Source organism: Dermacentor andersoni, chromosome 1 (genome assembly GCF_023375885.2).
Source record: "Dermacentor andersoni chromosome 1, qqDerAnde1_hic_scaffold, whole genome shotgun sequence".
Taxonomy (NCBI): Eukaryota; Metazoa; Arthropoda; class Arachnida; order Ixodida; family Ixodidae; genus Dermacentor; species Dermacentor andersoni.
The window spans coordinates 182,287,165-182,304,012 of NC_092814.1; the positions used below are offsets into that span (position 1 = coordinate 182,287,165).

The 16,848-nt window shown below is 46.1% G+C and overlaps 1 protein-coding gene across 3 annotated transcripts in view; it reads right to left on the minus strand.

The window, feature by feature from the left end:
* Positions 1-1,305: 1,305 nt before the first annotated feature.
* Positions 1,306-16,848, minus strand: part of LOC126547266 (uncharacterized) — a 36,716-nt gene continuing 21,173 nt past the window's right edge. For all 3 annotated transcript variants that reach the window (XM_050195231.3, XM_050195230.3, XM_050195232.3), the window contains exons 7-9: positions 11,466-11,699; positions 10,802-10,902; positions 1,306-1,635 (exon numbers count right to left, since the gene is read on the minus strand). In XM_050195231.3, coding sequence (XP_050051188.1) covers positions 1,541-1,635; positions 10,802-10,902; positions 11,466-11,699 — 430 coding nt within the window. In that variant the 3' untranslated portion in view covers positions 1,306-1,540. The remainder of the gene's footprint in view (positions 1,636-10,801; positions 10,903-11,465; positions 11,700-16,848) is intronic.

The window sequence follows — 16,848 nt, forward strand, 5'->3', positions numbered from 1 at the left end:
GCGAAATTCCTAGCCGCGGGCTCGAGGAGTCGACACTCGATGCGCTGGTTCGCGCAGTCGGAGGCGCCGATGCACAAAATGATTAGGTGACGGTCCGAGAAGTCCGCGCGCGATGTGCATGATCGCCGAGTCGGAGGCTCCCTATGCGCGAAATGTTTAGCCGCGTTTCCGAGGAGTGCGTGCGCGATCACGAATTTGTCACGAATTCGGAACACCGAGTGCTGAAAGGCTTAGCCGCATGTCCGAGGATTCCGCGCGTGAATCTTGGTCGCGAAGTCCGCGTCGCCGACGCTCGCAATGCTTAGCCGCGAGTCTGAAACGTCCACAAGCGTAGGGATCGGCCACGCTACTGCGATGTCCGCGTAGTGCCCGTTTTGACACGTCGAGATTACGGCGAGTGGAGACACCAAACTCGCGAGGAGCAAAGAGCCGAGCAGACGACGCGAGCGCCGGACCAATGGCGAACCGCGCTGGAGTCACGTGGCGGGCGCGGCCAATCGCAGACTCCGGCACGACCTTCAATCATTTGCTTTTTGTGCGCTTGTTTCTGTATGGAGGAGATCGCTGAAGCGGCAAATTTGAAGACGGAGAAATGCGCTTTCCAACGAGACCAAGATGGCGGCGCTCGGTCGCGCCGTTCCGGATATATTGTGGCGTGAAAAACGCTGTTCTTGATTTCCGCGAGATTTTTCGCCACCTTCGCTAATGAAACGAATTTTTTACAGTACTTCTAGGTGGTTTACAGGGATGATATTTGGGTATCACACAGAAAAAGGGTTATAGAAACTGAAAATGTGATTTTCAGAAAATCGGTTTTCTGGCCATTTTTCGCGATCTAAAACCCGCGTCCCCCCTTAAGTGAAAAGGTCGAGGCAAGTCGAACGAATCCTCAAATGATGTGGTTGGCAAAACTCTGGCAATGACATGTTGGGTGGGGGAGGGGGGGTAGGCTTTGACATCGCCACGAGGGGGGGCTCAGCCCCTTCGGAAAAGTCCGGAGAGGAGTCTCGGGGGCCCCAGAGCCCCCCCGCAGTCAACGCCTATGGTAGGAAACATCCTGTAGTGAGCATGCTTCTGCAAATGATTGCCTTGAAAAATGGGTAGCATATGTAGTCAAATGACCTCTCTGAAATTACACCTATAAATGAACCAAGCACAACCAGCTGTCTTAAGCCAGTTAATCCCAGCACAGCTGCTCTTCTCCACGCAGGGCAACAGCGCCACAAATTCTGAAGAACAAGAACACAGTGCATTATGTCCGGCACAATGACTTGCGCCCCAGACCAGATAGCCCGTCACACAGCCTTGTACTGCTAAGGCACTCTTTATTTGTTGTCCTTATAAAAACAAAATAAAAAATATAAAATAACTTAAGAAAAACAAAAAATTTAATGTTTCTCAACAATCTAGACTCTGACAATCCATTAACATCACCTTGGCATCATTATTGCACATGGCTTCCTTTTCTTGGTGCTTCCTTCCTTCCCTTTCCACCACTTGCTAGAACAAGGAGAATGGCTGGCAGTTGGGTGAGCAGAATTCAGTCCTGCCTTGTCTCATGCTTGATGAACTTGCCTTGGGGGTGCCTACGCCACACTGCTCGGGGCGGACCCCGGCGGTTCCATCTAGGACGAGCTGCAACGAGAACAGCAATATAACTGAATCCAGTGCACATTACAATGCAGCATACTATCCGCCACCAGATTCATAACTATGCTACTAACGACTACTTCCACGAACATCCTGCTTGACTGCAAGCATCTACATGATGCAAAAGCCAACCCTAGGCTTCATGCTACACCCACAAAGTGGTATTCCAAGTGCACTAGCATGACACCCAGGGAGATTGCCAACCTCAGACATCTTGCACTCCCTTTTTCTGACTAAATATGAATTTTACTAAATGCATGAAGAGACTGATCAACCCTGCAAAAGTCGCACAGACAACAGCGCCACAGTTAGGGGGCAGCCTGCAGCAGCCATAGAGGATACTTGTTTTTTATGGTTCACAAAACTGCACATCTGCTAGTGACATGCTTCGCCGCTCACAAATGTTTGTGGGGAATGTATCCGTGATTTGTCACTCAGGCCTCAGGTTTACTTCACTACCTTTTCTGCTTGCACATGAGACACCACACAAGAATTATGTCTGCTGGATGGGCGATGAAGATGATGTTACAGTAGGTTGCGGCTAAATAGGAAGTTAGCAAGAGCCAGATTTCAATAGGTTTCGCTACACAAAGGTAAGAAGTAAACAGAAGTGACTGCTGAAAAAAAAATGCAAACTTCGAGCACCTATTTATAATGTATTTGCATCAGTAGTTTGTCTTCTGAAGCCTTTCGTAGTGGCTGCCAGTATGTTTTCAATATAGTAACTGATTTCCATAACTCAAAGTCCACTCATGTATCTACCTATTACTGCATCACGTACACAAACATTAACATGTTCAGCATTCACATGTCAAAATCTTGCTTATGGGTCTTGTTTAGCACTTTTATTTAATAAAGCACATGGCTATATTCTTAGTTGGTCCATATGTGGGGATTAAGGTGCAAAGCTGCATGCCATCTTGTGCCGGCATGTGTTGACAGCCTTTCCCGAACGCAATCACCAGGAACCGCCGTTGAAGCAGGTTCCTGCCTACCACAGCTAGTGCACCTACCCCAAGTTACTGTTTTTTAAGAAGTTATGTTCGCAACCTTGTAAGGAGAGAGGCAAAGGCTGAATAAGCTTGACAAGCTCTCATTCCCCATGCAAACAATGCTTTTCCATTCTAGTCAATTCACATATGCAAGCACATGACAATGGAACATACACTGAATGGCCACACTATGAGCACCTTTTGGGCACCCTCCCCCACCCGAGCTCTGAACCACTGAGCACTTCCTTGCTGAGACAGAGGCTCCACAGGCCTGCAACAAGTTACATGTTGACCCTTTTCACCTGCGAGTTCTCAAGTTCAGTAAACCTGGTGAGCCTACTGCAACTGCCACGCATGCTCAACCAGTGTTACAAGAGCCTTTGCTCACAATTGTGCCGAGATGTATATTAGGTTATGAAACCTGCTTCTGGTTGCAATGAGACTCTGCAACCTTTGTGTGCAGCAGAGTGGAAGATGATCATGCCCTTTCTATACTATAATTTGTTGGTAAGCCTCACTGAGGCCCATCTCCACAATATTAAATTCACTGGTGCAAAAAACTGGCCAAGAATACTGAAGGCTGGCCAGCCAGTAGTTAACCCTTTCGCTGTCGGACCTTTCTGGCCGTGACGCACCCCCAGTGTCGGCTTGGTTTCAGGGAACGAGCATAGCAGGGAATGAACATAGCAATTTATTTTTGATTATGATTGGTATACAAATAACATAGTCAATGCAATATGCACATTTCAGTGTTCTGCAGCTGTTGTTAGTAAACATCATCATCATCATCATCAGCCTGACTACAAAATCCGTTCAACATTCGAATCTGACGATGCGGAACGCTCTTCCTCGCATGCGACTCTGTCCGAGTCCGAATCAGAGCTCGGCTCGTATTCTGAATCGGAATTCAGCCACCGCTCCAATGAGCAGACGAAGGTCCCGCGCGCCGAGCCATCCGAAAGTAACCGCGCGCAGGGAGGATGCGCTTTCAGTCGCCCGCACAACGGAGAGAAATGGGACGTTGCGTGATCAAGAAGACAGAGGGAGATGGAAAAAGGCTAAACAAAGTTCGAAGGGCTTTACGTTTACTGCTGCAAGTCGGAAGCGAGGGTGCGGCGAGAGAGCGAAAGCAACAATCGAGTCGCCCTTTTTGGAGAGGCAACGGCACGCGTGCCTGAACTTGACGCGCCATAGCAGGCACACCAACAGAAGAAAAATAAGAACCTTCAAACCAGCGGAGATCGCAGAACAACCCTTGAACCCATAACCACACGCGCGCGACGCAGGATCCAGCGAACGCGGAGCCACCGCGCCACTCAGCAAAGAGAAAGTGGGGAGTGGCAGTCGCACCGTACTCTTCTATACATGGACTAACACAGGTGGGGCAAATATACGAACTTGTAGAAAGAGTCAACAGATGGCGTGGCCAATCCAGGAGCACCAGCTTTGCGCTCAGGCGCGAAATTATGAACGCACGATAGAGAACGTACCGGTACGTCAGTGACACTGTGGGGGGGGGAGCGCGATGACGTACGGTTAACAGCAGTACTGCCTTCAGATTACTAAGGCTAACACCAGTGGAAAAGTTCCTTGTTCAGTCTTTTTACAACAGATGCCACTAGATCAGTATGATCTAGTGGCATCAGTATGACCTAGTGGCTGGGCACCACGATAGTAGTCTTCTACATTCGCTAGCATTCATTGTTGCATTGTCAAAAGGTGTGGAGCACAATGTACTTGCATTCCATTTACATTCAGTTATTCAGGTTGGCACTAAGCATCTGCTACTGCAGTCAGTTTTATTGGTTATGGCCAGCCAGACTAAGTACACATGGAGCAACATCATGGATTGAAGTCCTATATCCCAGTGTTTGTGGGATCAGTCCACCAGTGCCTTTATATGCACCACATCCAGGGCTAACAAACTCATTTTTCTTGGTGAGTTGAGGAAGGGCACTGTGCAAGGGTGCAATTTTCGGCTGAAAGAATCATTTTCAAGTTCCTTGATTTGAGAAAATGACCAAAAACTTACCTACATCAGTGTTGCAGGAAAGCTGAAATTCATGTTTATTCATGCATAAGTGATGCCTTGAAAATGACAAAAACCTCCTGTGACTGCAATTCTCAAAATGCATTTGCGGCGCTAGAATAGTCCTAGCATGGCATGGCTTGTTGGATCTTGCCGTTGGGTGCGGGAGTTGGCCGAGGTTGAGGAGGACGTCGGGATGAAAACTGGAGGTTTATTTACATTACTTACAGTGAGAGTACAAAGAAATTAACAGTCATAAAGTCATTACTGGCCGGCAGCAACTCGGACGCTGCGGCCCGTGGCAAGACGCTCGAAAGAGATGAATGAAGGAATGCTCCCTTGTTGCTCCCGGTCTCTGGCTTTTAAGCCCTTCGGTGTCTCGAAGTCACGTCACGTTCGGCCAATCGGCAAGCCCGCTCAGGTGACGCCATTTTCGGCCAATCGGCGAGCCCGCTCAGGTGTCGTCATTTTCGGCCAATGGTAGGCGCCCGTGCGATTGTGTCACACCCGGCGCCGGTATTGCTCCTTGGGCCCCAATTGTCCGAGTGCTTACTTCTCTCTGCAGTATTGCCTTGCTGGCTTGCAAGCGCCGTCACAATAGGCGGAAGGGGGCGACGTTTCAGTGCTGCAAAGCAGCTTTGCTCGGGACCTGCATTACCTGGAACTGTGCCAGGTTCCCGCTACACTTTCGGGAAGAGTCAAGCAGTGAATAGCTCCACCTGCGGCGCACGAGGTGGGGGACGTCAACTCGTTTGCACGTGCCGCGCCTCGGGAACGGGGTAGATGTGCTTCTGCGCTTCTAATTAGCTGTGACGGGATTCGATGTGGTCTGGTGAACTCTAAGCAGGCTCAGGAATCGGTCCCGTATCTAACAGGCTGTATGACTGAAGGTTCTAAAGCCTTTTTCCAGCTCTCTGCCAAAGCAATAATGAAACTAACAAAGCTCTAGCCATAAATGGCGCAGACTTGGCTGCGCATCTATGGACTTTCTCCAATCAACGTCAACATGGCTGCGCATTGCGATCTCTCCACAATTTCTTTAAAGCTTTTTATTTTCTTAGAAAAATACCTATGAAGTTCATGACATGAAGCCACTTAGAAAACCAGGGCCACTTCACAAAAGCAAGGAGCAGAGCTAACAAGGAGCAACCAACTGTGTGCTGGTAACCATAATGTGACAGTTTCAAGCTCACTGCCAGCAAATGATGCAATGTGATCTCCCTCCAACCTGAAAGTTGCAGAGCTTACTAATACTGAAGTTCCATAGACCACAGTGAGACAAATTTGAGTGCATTTGTGCCAAAAGGCTGCGTTACTACAGCAGCATGGTGATGCGTGCGCAAGTCTAAGCGTTGCTGCTCGCCAACACACAGATGCTGAATGACTACCCTTTTGTGAAAGCGGCTACCCTAAGGGAACACAAGAGAAGCATACCAAGCAATGAATGCCAATGGTAAGGGCCAGTGTACTCGAACTCAATGTAGCAAAAGGAAAAAAAGGCAGCTCGAAGCTGATCCTACTGAACAAAGCATAACTAAAGGCACCACATAGTCTCCAGGCAAATTCTAGTGGCCATACATGCATTAAGACTGAAATGGCAGAATTCTCTATTTTTGAAGCCATTTTTCTCAGTTTGCGAACGAAATTTGCACAAGCGAAAACTAAATTTTTTTATAGGCAAGACAAAATTGATATTACGGCTAAAATATTGATTTAGAATGCACAAAATTTGGCGAAGTGGTAGAATAATAGTTTGAAATTCCGAAAATATCGTTTTCAAAATACTGATTTCTTTCACGTTTTGTTCCATCTCTAAAACTCATGTCCCCCTTAACGTGCTGTTGAAATGCGTACCAAGGAGAGAACAATCGTACAATGTAACCACTTAATTTAAACTGACTTTCGTTGTTACGGGTACTAGGATTTGCTGAAGTAAGCAGCGGGACTTTTGTAATGCAGGTTATTTGTTCTTGTGCCCATTACCATACCAATTAATGCTGTCATTGCACTAGTGTGGAGAACTATTCCAGATATTCTTCAGTGCCCTAGCGGCTCTTGTGTGTTTCCCCATACTCTGATGCCTGTATAGCAAGCATTTAGTTACAGATTACACAGACCATGGAATTGTGCCGCATTTGTGAAATGCTGTACCCATATCTCCAGTGACAAGAATTGAGTCCTATGGATATCCTATCGACATCCACTGCTAAGGCCGATATCCTAGGGATGTGTCAACTGTCCTGAGAACGTCCCTCACATAACCATTTGGTTGCACTTTCCATGCCATGCGGACATCCGTTGTGATGAGGCACATTGCTGCATACATTTTACGGACATATGCCAGGGCCTTTTGCATACTGTTTGCCGTAATGCAAAATATGGTCACAGCACACGGTGACAGATGCATGGGCAGAGCGCCCACGCATATACGTTGTGTACACACGATACGTGCGTGCACATATGCTGAAGTGCAGCATACTCCTCATTCTTATAGGCCTTGTGCCAAAAGCAATTGCCATATTGAACTACAGTTGAATCCCACTACAATGAAATTGATGGGGCACAGGAAAAATTTCGTTGCAATATCAAATACATAGGTGACATGTGACTCGCTGATGCAAAAAGCAAGCCAAAATCGGTCAGCTTAGCTTGTTTGCGCTTCTTGCCAAGCGATGGCATAATGCGACTCTCGCATGCCACCAGCAGAGCCATTGTCTCATCGTCGTCCTGGGACTCGATGCAACGCCCGACTGTATCGCATGTGTCCAAGGCCTGCAATGTAGTCTGTGGTCCGGGCTCATGATGCGCGGCTGTGATCTTCGACGGAACACAGTATTCCCAGACGCTCTTCAGGATTTCTTGGTCTGTCTATTCTTCGAGCACCACCACGCAGGAGTCAGCTAGGATGTACTCGTTGGGATGTACACTGGCGGGCACATCTCCACTTTCTTGCAAGGCTGCCCACGCAGCTGCGACTTCATCAGATGGCGACTTGCCTCCATCGCTACCTTCGTTCTCAGAGTCTGAAGTTTCGGCAGCCTGCCCAGTGAAGCCAGCATGGTGGAAGCAGTTGCAGATTATGGCACTTCTCGTTGCGCACCACGAAGCAGCAATCATTTGGAGCCCCATAAAGAGGTCCACTTTTGTTTCACATCCCAACCGAGTCTTCAGAAGCAGCCTTTGAATAAAGCGCTCACGGTAGGCCTGCTTGACGCTCTGGATGACCCCTTGTTCGAGGGGTTGAATGATAGAGGTGCAGTTGGGTGGGAAAAACTAACTGCACATTTTCCGGCGTCCTCTATGACTTGGGCGGAACAATTGTCTAAAAGTAGACAAACCTTTCCGCCTTGCCTGCCCATGTCCCAGTTGAAGGCTTCTACCCAATCTCCGCAAATAGCCCGCGTCATCCACGCCCGAGCATTAGCCACGTAGTTCACGAGAAGGCTCCGATTTCCTTTGAAGCAGCATGATTTGGCACTTTTTCCAATGACAAAAAGCGGCTGCTTGTACAAACCGTCCATATTAGCACACAGGAGCACAGTTATTCTCTTCTTACTGTGCTTGCCTCCGTGGCAGCGCAGCCCCTTAAAATCCAGGGTCCTAGTGGGCAACATCTCGTAGAAGAGCCTGGTCTCATCGGCATTGTAAATATCCGATGGTGCGTAGTCTTTCAGGATGCCATGTCGTGCAGTCGCACACACAGACACCGAAACTCATTTTCAACCATGTTCCACGTGCGATCATGCTCTGTGTTCCTCATCTGAGGCAAAAAGCATCTGAGGCAATAATGCATTCCCAACAAAATTGCCAGTCAATGGTTTGGAAGTGCAGCAGAAATTGATGAAGTGTGGTGTCTTTTTGGCGCAAGGGCCCGGTATGGCCAAAGAGTGCCATGACAAATGGTAATGTTATCGATGAATTGCGGAAGGCGTGAATAATGAATTCCTTATGGTAGATGTGAAATGGTAGTAAAAGGGCCTAAAACCTGTCGCTTAAATGGCGTAAAATATATAGGTACTAAAATAATGACACTGACTAGTTAGTGATGTGGGCTATGGTAATTAAGTTTCGTTAAAGACATGATTCAACAAACCATAACAGTGACACTGGAGCTTCAAGAGGGCCCTTGAATACAAAAGCTGTTAATTGCGTGCTAAAATTTACCTGCCCAAATGATTTTCAGAATGTCTGTTTCAGCTAAAAACAGACTAATTTCAGGTTAAAAAGTGGTTCACTGCTAAAAAAAAAATGCCGGGTGAAGAGGTATATTTTCACGATACACAGAAGGGAAATACTTTTTCTTCCCTGCTTCAATTGCAAGGCATTGAAAAGAACATGGAGGACTGCGAGATTATTGCCACACCTACTACTACAAGTAGGAGGATCCCCCCAGTCAAGAGGTAAGAGAGTACCCTAAGTGTGTCCTATTTTTAATCGGCAAACAAGTACGGTCAAACCCGGCTATATCGAACTCGCAAAAAAACGCCTATGAGTTCGATATAGAGCATAATTCGATATAAGCCTGCTAAATAATTGGATGTCATAAAAGCACATGTCATTTATAAAATCACTTTATTAACGAAACTAGCTTAGTTTGGCATAAATTAGTTCTGCATTTTCTTCTGCTTGGGCAATTTCGCTGCCTGCGACGCACGCACTTCCCCACGTTGTCTAAGGAGTCGGAGCAGCTGAGGCCGCAACCTTTCGCATTCGCGCAGAAGCGCCGGACTAATGCGAATGCACCAATCACTTCGGAGGATGTGGGCAAAGGACCGTAGTTGCTTTCCTCAATGTGCCTACTTTCATTTGTGCTCGGTACGGTGTCGGCGATGTAGTCTTCGTTTCCAAGCTCTACCGTGGTCGTGACACCATCATCTGCACTCACAAACTCGTCCACCGTTGATTCGAATGTCCCGAAAATTTTGACAGCTCGCTCCAAACTTCGGCAACACCGGCAACGGCTTCGTCGCATTCATCAGAATTTAGTCCTCACCGAGCACGCGGAAACCGGCACGTATGAAGAACCCCTCGTACACGGCCGTGCGTACGCGTCGGGCGCCATGGGCACCGGGTTGCGAGTCTGGCCACTTTAGCCCTAATCATGCCGAGAGTGCTCCTCGGAATCTTGCACGCTGCGGGGACATCCAACTTCTCATCGCGTTCGACGCGATTTATGATTTCGAGCTTCACGACGAAAGGCGAATTCTGCCGCTTCATCACGGCAACACTGCGGGAGAAGGCCCACAAGGCGCTAACACGATAAACCAGAGAAGCAGCACAAGAGCCGAAGAGAGCACAAGAGCCTCTGATTGACTGTCTGAGCAAGCGCTGTAGGCGGGCCAGGATCATTTTTTGCTGGGGAGTGTCGCTAGATAGTGATCTAAAGAAAGGAAGGACGCTTGATTCTGTAACCCGTGAGGGAGCACGGCGAAGCGTCGTCAGGGGAGAGGGGGTGGCAGGTGAAAGATGATAGAGAAAGAGGGAGGATGTGGCCTAATAGACTCCACTATGCACGACAGGGGGAGTGTCGACGGCTCGCCCGAACAGCCCGAGGCAGCGCGGTCACGGTAGAGAGAGCGGTTCGATGGAGCCGCGCCGCCGGGTTTCCCCACTACCGCGAGGGAAAGCCAACTTCTGGGGGCACTATTCCGTCGCTTGACGTTCGATATATCGGGAGTCACTGCAATATTTGTTCGATGTAAGCGTAATTTTTGCTATATATACTCGTAACTATACCGTGACCAGAAATTGTTCGATATATAGAATAATTCGATGTAAACGGGTTCGATATAGTGGGTTCGACTGTACATCCTTCTACCGTGCTGTTTTCTCACTTATCCAGTTCCCTAGTTTTGGTTTTATCACGCATAGCTTATTCAATTATTGGGTATCCCATTCTCCTTGCCAACAATTCCTCAGTTTACCGCGTAGAAAAGACTAGGTCTGTGTATGTATCGCTAAAACTCACGGACGTAACGTTTTAAGTGCAGCAGAAATAAAAAAATATATTCAATGATTATACCTAGAAATACTTTCAATGTAACAGGATTCAACTGTACAAGTTTTCCCATTTCAGGATCTGTCGTATGGAGAACAATGCAGTTATCGCTAAATGCAGTGCAGTACTTACCAGCAGCAAAGCTGAACTTGTAGTCTGTCCCATCATGAGCAATAACTTCTTTGATGGCACTTATGGCACTTTCATGGTCCTTGAATCTCAGCAGCACTTTGCTAAGGGAGAAAAGGGAAGAGTATATACTACTACTATATAATACTGAGATGTACCATTTCCAATTTTTTAGCATGCAGCAGCATAGAAGCAACAATGAACACATCCCACGTGAACACTAGCGCACACAGAGAACAGCCTCAAGAAAGTTCAGTAAGTTAAGACGCATGATATAAGAAGCCAACAAACAAAGACGTGAAGGACCGCATAGGGGAAATTATATGTACTTGTTAACTGAATCAAAGAAATTATAAATTAATGGAAATCAGAGTGGATGAAAAAGCAATTGGATGCAGGAGGGGCACAAACCCACGTCTTCGCATTACGAGTGCGATGCTCTTACCAGTTGAGCTACCGCGGTGCCGTTTTCCCATCCACTTCCTGGGGTATTTATGTTTTATCTACTAGAACTAAACCTGGGAGCGTTAGCCAGCACCACATCTCACGGCCTTGACGGCAGATGCGAAACATCCCGCCATGAGTTACACCTGGGCTGCGAGAAGTGCCAAAGTGCAGCCGGTACAGAATAATCCTATTGTGGCAGCGCGACATTAACGTGACATACCCTTCACGGCGGTCAATGAGCAAGGCATCGGGAAACAGCGGCCCAAGGGCATCCATGCCTTTGTCATCAGGAAACCCTCGCACATACAGCAGGCGGTCCGACTTGTATGTGGAACTGCTCCGGGGTCTGCTAGGCTCCACCTGCACTGGCTGCCCCTTGAGCTGCATGCTGCGCAGGAGCTCCAGCTGTGCAGTAGCCACCTCTGGGCTCTCAAAGTCCAGGAATGCACTGCGCCTGTATGGCCAAATGTGAGAAAAAATCCGAAGTAGCAAGGACGAGACCACTTAATACAACATGCAGGTGCCCTTTGTGTTGGACCTACATTGAGAAGGGAGCACACACGAAGAACACAAGCAAGGAGTAAAGGTCCAGCGTGGCAAACCAGCAATTCAAAAATTTAAATGAATAGTGGACAGTCCATGCTCACGCTACTCCTTGTCTCATAACAAGTGCAGGCATAAATGTCACCAGCAGAAAAAAAGAGGGGGGGGGAGGGCAGAGACATGGTTTACAAGTTTGAACACTGCTCAGTGCAGCTATAGAAGACTGGGAATAACGAAAGGTGGAATGGCAAGGAGTGTGCACAATATTACAATCATTTTTATCGAAACTTGTGGACAGGTGCTTCACCTAAAGAATGCACTGTTGACCTTCTTACAAATTTTATTTGTAATTCTCATATGTGTTGCAGGGTTACGGCCAACGTTCCTGGTACTGGCCAGCTAAAGTCTCAACTTATAACTCTGTCAATCGCAACTCAATGCATATGTGATCATCACCAGCTGACAATTAACTACTATTTTCACTATCAATGCTCATAACTTCAGTAGTGCTCCCATGAGGACAAAAGAAATCCAGAGTCTTTGGCTGGAGATAGAACTGCTTATAGCGCCATCCAGATCGGCTCTTACTGCTCCCTAGCTCCCATATACCATATTTGTTCATGTAAGGATTGCACTTCATTTTTCACAGGCTGCAGGCCTTGAACGAGGCACACTTACGGATACATACAGAAGCCTCAGACTGCTATGCACAATAACTACCGGTGCCTGACTAAGACCCCTTGTATTCAGTCCTTGCAGCTTTCACTGCCCTCGCCGTTCAAGTTTGGCTCATCGATGCCCTCCCAAAGCTGGTTGTCTTCTGCGCCATTCACTCAGATTCCAGTCACCTTGGTTTCAGTCGAGGTCCTCAAGAGCTTCACACACCACGCATTCAAAATCCATACACTGCCCTCTTCATGCACACAAGGGGGGGGGGGAGGGAACTTGTAATCATCTAATGGAATGTGGCCAGAAGCATGATGCAGAACAGCCAATATCATTAAAGTGTGCTGGATCTATGCTGTGCAGGAGAAGGATAGGTGTTGCTTACTGCAGGCAGGCCTAGCCTTGCAAAAGCCAGCAATTGCTCTGCCGGACCTATCAACCACAATACAGTTGGAAACACTTTGCAACGCTGCGAGATTCAATGATTTATCATTGGCAGTACAGTAACTAGTGCAACTTAGTAGCCGCTTGTGGAAATTAACCAGCACGCAAGCATGCGCACGACACTGAACATATGTTCCCACAAAGCTTTCACGCTTCAACGTGGGGGTGTGGGCCTTACATGAGCAACTACGGTATTTGCCTAACTTTGCATCCCCCGCAGGATTAACAGAAAGACTGCAACTGTCACTAATCAAAAACAGCTCCAACTAGAAATAGGGGCACCACAATTTATAGATGCTATCAGCCAGGTGTACTAAAGAAGGCAAGTGTAGCTTAGGGTTTTGGGCATGATAATTCTAAAACTCGTAAACATTTGTCACATTGTGACTGCAGTCTTAGAAAAACTTCATCTTGACTGATGCATTTGTTAGAAACATCTTACAACTCTTCTATAGCCTTATGTAAACGGGTTGTCATCACAGCAGCTGGAACTGCCATGAATGTGTAGCTCATATGTAGCTGTTCTGCAACAGCAATAGTAAGAGGGACAGGACATTATTACATAATCTGAAAATGTTATCAAGCTTGCTTCAGTTCATTTACCTATTATAGGCAAAGATTCAGTGAACACTATATGACGCTAGAACATGTTTCATTACATATAGCACAAACTTTAAAATATAGTTCACATAATTTGCACATGTATTCCAAGAGCAGCTGAACAAATATACAGGGTATTTTCTTTTTAACTCTTATAAGGCATATCCAGGCAACGCAACAGACGGACCCTGTTGTGCTGTTGCGTCGCAGTGCAGGGCAACGACATGGACACAACTTTGTAAAAAGTAGCTGCAACAAGTTTTCATCGTGTGAATAAATACAATCGTACACCTGTTAAAAAAAGTGCAAACATGCCACAAGGTCATTGTTTTAGCCAAAGTGTGCTAGATCTAGTTTTAATAAGATGTCGTCCTCAGTAAAAATGCGTTCCACGTCACCACCGTTAAATGTTGTGGCACCATCTGGTGGGTAGAAATCAAAAGACTTGTGGCTCTCTGTGGAGTCTCAGGCATAACAGCATCAAAACAAACAGCTGATCTTAATGACAAAACAGCACCATTACTTTGTCCTCAAGTAGCACGAGTGAATTCAGATTTATGTGGGCGACCTTGGTGCTGCCAAGTTGCCACGCAATCACGGTAACTGGCGGAAGCATGCGCACAGACTTATGGACATGCAAAATTTTAAGTCTCGCCAGAAACCAGATATGTGACAAGCAGCAGCAAGACCTGCCGCTTGTCGCTCGAGAATCGCGCATTTGTGGTAGCACCTTTCAGGGATCTTGACAATCTCCGTTCGTCAAGATTCACCCGCATTTTGGCTTAGGACAAGCCCTCTTCACAACGTAGATGAAGGTAGACATGCTATCATTGCTATTATTGTATTAGATTGCCTACTTCATTTATTGTTTGTTATAACCAGGCTTTTAAGGCATATCGAATTTAAGAAAGAAAACATTACGGCCGTTTTTTTTTTTAAAGCAAGTCTCTAAAGGGTTAGAAGAGAAATTACAGTAACAGTACTTTTTAAAAGTCCAGATCTTGCAATGGAGTAATTAGAGGTTTAATGCATTCAGGCAGTTGAAAGTCCATAAACTCATTGTTCGCATTATTTAGCCAGGCAATTGATACTTTAATGAAGTTTTTGTAGTAGCTGTGCAAACAATTACTGTATTTCATTTGCAGAAGAAATTGAAACTGACTGGTAAAAGCAGTCTGCTATCTCAATTTTAACATGTTTGATCTTAACATGTTAGAAGTGCTTACTTGTATAACCATCGACTACGACAACTAAAGTATTACAACAAATTGTGCAGCTCCTACAGTACCTTTTAAGAATTTAATGATCCAGCTAGATAACATTGAGGACACACTTAACTGCTGGAATGCAACAGCTCTCCAAGATCAATGAAGTCGCAGTTTTGACCAAAAGGCGAAGCAACAATTTTGACAGAAAATTAGTAGGCAGCTATATGAAGTAAGGATAGTAGTTTTATTGGCCGTATAAACTTGGAAACATTCGCTAACAAAATGAAGTAACAAGCATGTTGTCAGCATGCACAAGCAAACATGAACACATCACACTCGATGAGCGCAGACATTCGCTGTCAAAATGCTGGTGTGAGCAAGCGTGGCAGCGAGCGAAGTGACTGCGTAGTCTATCGCTTCAACACAAGAGCAGCAAGAACGCAGCGTGCACAAAGTACCGTGCAAAGTATGCCTTTGTTGGCGGGAGTCAAAACCGCCCCCGCCCCCCCTCCCTCCATTACTGCCTCCCCGCTTTCCCCCATATATAACACCCGAGAGTGAGCCGTGATCCTGGGTTCTCCTTGCACCCGGTCGCGAAATGCGCAGTTGCTGCTGTAGCACAACGCCGCCCTCCCTCCCATCGCCCCACGGCCTTTTGGGCGACGAAAGACTGCGCGTTTGCTCTCAGCTTTCTCCCTTCGCATGCTTTCACTCGCACATACAGCATACGACGGGTGGCGACAGTGTTATCGCCCTTGGATTTTATACGGAACATCACGACGAGAGCAAAAGTGCACCTGGAAGGTCCATATAATTGCTATCAGAATAAAAGTTTGTTAAACTGATAAAATAGCTGTACGTACAAATTGTTCCTTAATACAGGTGACCAATCTGGACACTAAAGTAGTAAACATAAGGTCAATGGGATTGAACTATGCGAATTGTACAAATTCGGCCACTAGGAAGCACCACGTAATATTCTTTTTAGCGCTGCAAGTGTACGTTGAAAAATTCTGCGAAAGCAGGCGCAAGACAGCAAACATGCACAGAAGATATAGACATGCAAAGTGCATAAAGATATCAGATAGTGCCAATGTGGCAAAAGACATGCAAAAGAAATAATCTGAAGATTGGTAGGAAAAGCATTTCCCAAGAACTCACCGATGACCATGCACAACTGATAAGAGAAAAGCACATTATTATTGCACTTTACTTACCATGCACTTGTGAAAGAACAGTTTTCAAATTACAGTAGTCACTGGTAACATCGATGTTTCAATGTTACACTTCAATGTTATAATTTTTTTTTGCTACTGTTGTCCCATTTCACTGAATTAAATATGCAGCAACAGCTGCCTGTAATAAGTATGACAGTAGTGGACCCCACTGAAGCGCACACCGGGTTCCTTGTTTACAGGTATATTACATTAAAACGTTTAAAGGTAAAAAAAAAATCTTGCCAATAATTCGAGACAAATCAGGTTTTAACCTATTGCCAGTTGAGCATAGGGGTGGCTTCCATAGTTATGAGGTACACAAAGACAGCAGACAAGGCACTACTAGTGACCAATGCAAATGCTCACCTGTGGGTTTTTGCAAGTCTTTTACACCTACATAAAAACACTTGCATTGCCAGTCCGAAGCATCCATTCACTTCAGTGCATTAATGCTTACACCATGCTGGAGGGCCTCCCTGACATTAACACAGACGTTTTGAGGTTTCCGTGCCATCCTGACAACTTATAATGAAGGTTATCACTATATATTCAAATTTTGCATGTCTTAATGCAGATCATGTAATGGCTTATGTTTCATATGAAAATCGAAGCACTTTTCTAAACACTTTTTGCAAACTCTCTGCCTGGTCAAAGCCATGTAGCAATTTATAATATTTGATAAACTTTCTCACATGCAATGAATCAGTCTTACTAACAGTGAAAATTAAAGAACACAGTGGAAGAGCACTTGCAGCAGGTGAAAATGCAACTCACTTGTCTAAAAAAAAAAAATGTGACATCACAAATAGCCAATATGTGAGACCAACATTGATCAGTTGGGGCTCTAACCTGCATTAAAACTCCATAAATTGCCACTGTTGCATTTTGCTCAAATCAAGGTGCCAGTGCTTTATCCAAAAATTTC